This window comes from Propithecus coquereli, unplaced genomic scaffold (assembly GCF_000956105.1).
Source record: "Propithecus coquereli isolate 6110/MARCELLA unplaced genomic scaffold, Pcoq_1.0 Scaffold48, whole genome shotgun sequence".
NCBI classification, from domain to species: domain Eukaryota; kingdom Metazoa; phylum Chordata; class Mammalia; order Primates; family Indriidae; genus Propithecus; species Propithecus coquereli.
Genome location: NW_012150618.1, coordinates 8749316 through 8752138, shown reverse-complemented (window position 1 = coordinate 8752138; position 2823 = coordinate 8749316). Strand labels below are relative to the sequence as shown.

Below are 2823 nucleotides of genomic sequence, written 5' to 3'. Positions count from 1 at the left end.
TTTTTTTTTTTATTTCAGCATATTACGGGAGTACAAATGTTTAGGTTACGTATATTGCCTTTGCCCCATCTGAGTCTGAGCTTCAAGCATGTCCATCCCCCAGAGGGTGTGCACCACACCCATCAGGTGTGAATATACCCATTCCTTCCTCCTCCCACACCTCCCGACACCCGATGAATGTTACTACTATAACTTAAGTGCACGTAAGTGTTGATCCTTCTTTTGCCACAAACCAACCAAACAAAAACTCTTCTTCCTCCTGCCAGCAGAGAGCGCTGGTGCCATATGCGGCATAACAGCCAAAACGCTCAACCTTCCCTGGGCTCTTACTGTTACGAGGAAGCACACTGAAATTGTCCCTATCGGGTATCCGTAGTTGACTTGTCGCTGAGCAACGAAGAAGTGGATGGGATTTGCCCTGAGCGCTCGTGCGCGCGACCGTCCAGACGGAAGCGGAAGTGCTGGTAGCTCGCGAGTAGGAAGTGGTGTTTCCTGGAGTAGAGATGGCCGCGCTTGCTCCGCTGCCCCCGCTTCCCCCACAGTTTAAGAGTATACAGCATCATCTGAGGACGGCTCAGGAGCATGACAAGCGGGACCCTGTGGTGGCTTATTACTGTGAGTCTTTCCGAGTCGCCGCGCTCCTCCTTTCCCACTTAACACTCTGGGGCCCAAGCTCTGCTGCTGGGTTCTTGGGGCATGCCCGGCCCCGCTGGCTTTAGACCTGAGCCTTGACTTCTTGCCTGCCCTGGGAACTCCCTGGGTCCTCGCCCTCCTGTGGGAGCCCGAGCTTCTTGCTGGCCCAGAAAGGCAAAAATCCCAAAGCACCATGGTGTCCACCACTTTGCTCGTCTTGCACTTAAATGCTCCAGAACTGATTACATGGGCCCATGAACTCTGGAACACACTTCCCTGACGTTCTCGCTGTGTGTACACACGAGTCTTCTGTCTCCTCTAGGAATCCTGACAATAACCTAGATAGTGGAGTAATCGAGTTGGGTTTGAAAAGAAGATGAGTGCCCCAAAGATAGTAGTAATGTGGATAAAAGGAAGATAAGCTAGTTGAAAACCTAATAATAAGTGAAGGGTAATTATGACAGCATGCAGGCCCATTCAAAAATTCATAAGTGGTTAAATGGAAAGTATCTGCTACTAAACAAGCAGTTGAATTTGATCATTCCCTTTGTGCATCAACACTGGTCTCTCGTACCATTGAGAATTTTTAATCTTGACTTCTTTGAGTAATACCTGTGTTTGAGACCTTTGACAGCAATATTCCCACTTTGATTGTGATACATGTAATCTGCAGTTGATGAGAAACAACGGTTAAGTTTGTTCAAACTTTTTCCCCTATAATGATTAAAGGTTATATAGTTATATAGTAAGGTTATATAGTAAAGGTTATATAGTTCAGTAATTTAATTTAAACTTTATTTTGTATTCTGTTCTCTACTGCAAATAAAACAGGTGACTGAATAATTGTAAATCTTCTGAGAAGGATTTTCAGAGTTGCACAGCTCAGTAAATTGTGTCCTCTGTTGTGGACATTATAAGGTTGGCTAAAATCTGGTCCGCTGTCATCCTACTACACTCCAAATATACCCCATTTCTTAAATATGCAAGGCCATTTCAAACCTCCATGTTCTTCACTCTGTTGGGATATCCACTCTTTGTTGTTTTTTTTTGTTTGTGTTTTGGTTTTTTGGTGTTTTTTTTCTTTGCATTTGGCAAGTTCCTCATGATTCAAGATCTAACTCAAATGTTACCTCTTTTGTAGGCAATAAATAAATTATTCTCTGTGCTTGAGCTCATTTTGTTCAAATCTTACTGCATTATTTCCACTATACTTGTTCTTCAGGTTCCTCAAGCGGGGTCCATTAATCATTCATTCATTGTCTGTGTAATGAGCTTTGACCTTGTACTGGGCGTTAGTAGGCACTGTGGCTGCAGTTCCTGCATTCATGGAGCTTACATACAATGGGGGTAGAGACATTAAACAATAAAATGAATCTATTATACTGAATTTTAGAAGATTATAAAGAAAAATAAGGTGAGGAAAGGGAATAAGGGAGTACCAGGAGTAGTGGTGGCAGAGAGTGCAGAGGGGATTTCTGTTTCAAAGTGGTCAGGGAGCACTTCACTGAGTTGACATTTGAGCAAAGAAAGGAGTGAAAGGCAGGTCTTACATCATCTGGGAAAGAGGATTCTCCACAGAGGGACTAAAGAGTATAAAAGTCCTGAGGCAGAGGCTTGCTAGGAGGAGCAAGGTGGCCATTGTGACTGAAATGGATAGAGCAGAAAGTGATGTGATAAGGACAAAGAGGTAATGTGGTTAACAATGAAATATGAACCTTTTTCCTGCCTAAAATGAATCCCTATTCATGGCCTGTGTATTATGTATCTTTTTGACAGCCCAAGGACCCTTTATTTCCTGTGTCATTATCCTCTCCTTCTTGCTGTTTCTTTTTAAACCTAATCCATTTTACTTTATTTAAAAAAAAAAGAAAAAGAAAGAAACTCTCACCATGACGTTCCCCTAAAGTTGCAGTTCTGTCTTCCCAACTCTTAGGTAAGCTTGAAATAGTGGTCTGTAGTTGGCTTTACATCCTTATCTTGTAGAGGGCCTTTTTGGCCCATTGCAGTCTGGTTTTCATGCCCACTATTTCACTGAATCTGCTCTCAGCATGGTTATGAAGAAATATTTTTATCAATAAATTAAGGTGTCCCTTAAATTTTTTGTTACAAAACATGCATACAAAAGAACATATATATGTGCAAATAGAGTTTAAGGAATAATAAAATGAACACTAGTATACCCACCACGTT

The 2823-nt window shown here is 42.2% G+C and overlaps 1 protein-coding gene across 1 annotated transcript in view; it reads left to right on the top strand.

The window, feature by feature from the left end:
- Positions 1 to 419: 419 nt before the first annotated feature.
- The window catches only part of VTA1 (vesicle (multivesicular body) trafficking 1), an 80094-nt gene continuing 77690 nt past the window's right edge, over positions 420 to 2823 (top strand). Inside the window, exon 1 of the mRNA XM_012655526.1 lies at positions 420 to 615. Within this exon, the coding sequence (XP_012510980.1) occupies positions 504 to 615 (112 nt within the window). The 5' untranslated portion in view covers positions 420 to 503. The remainder of the gene's footprint in view (positions 616 to 2823) is intronic.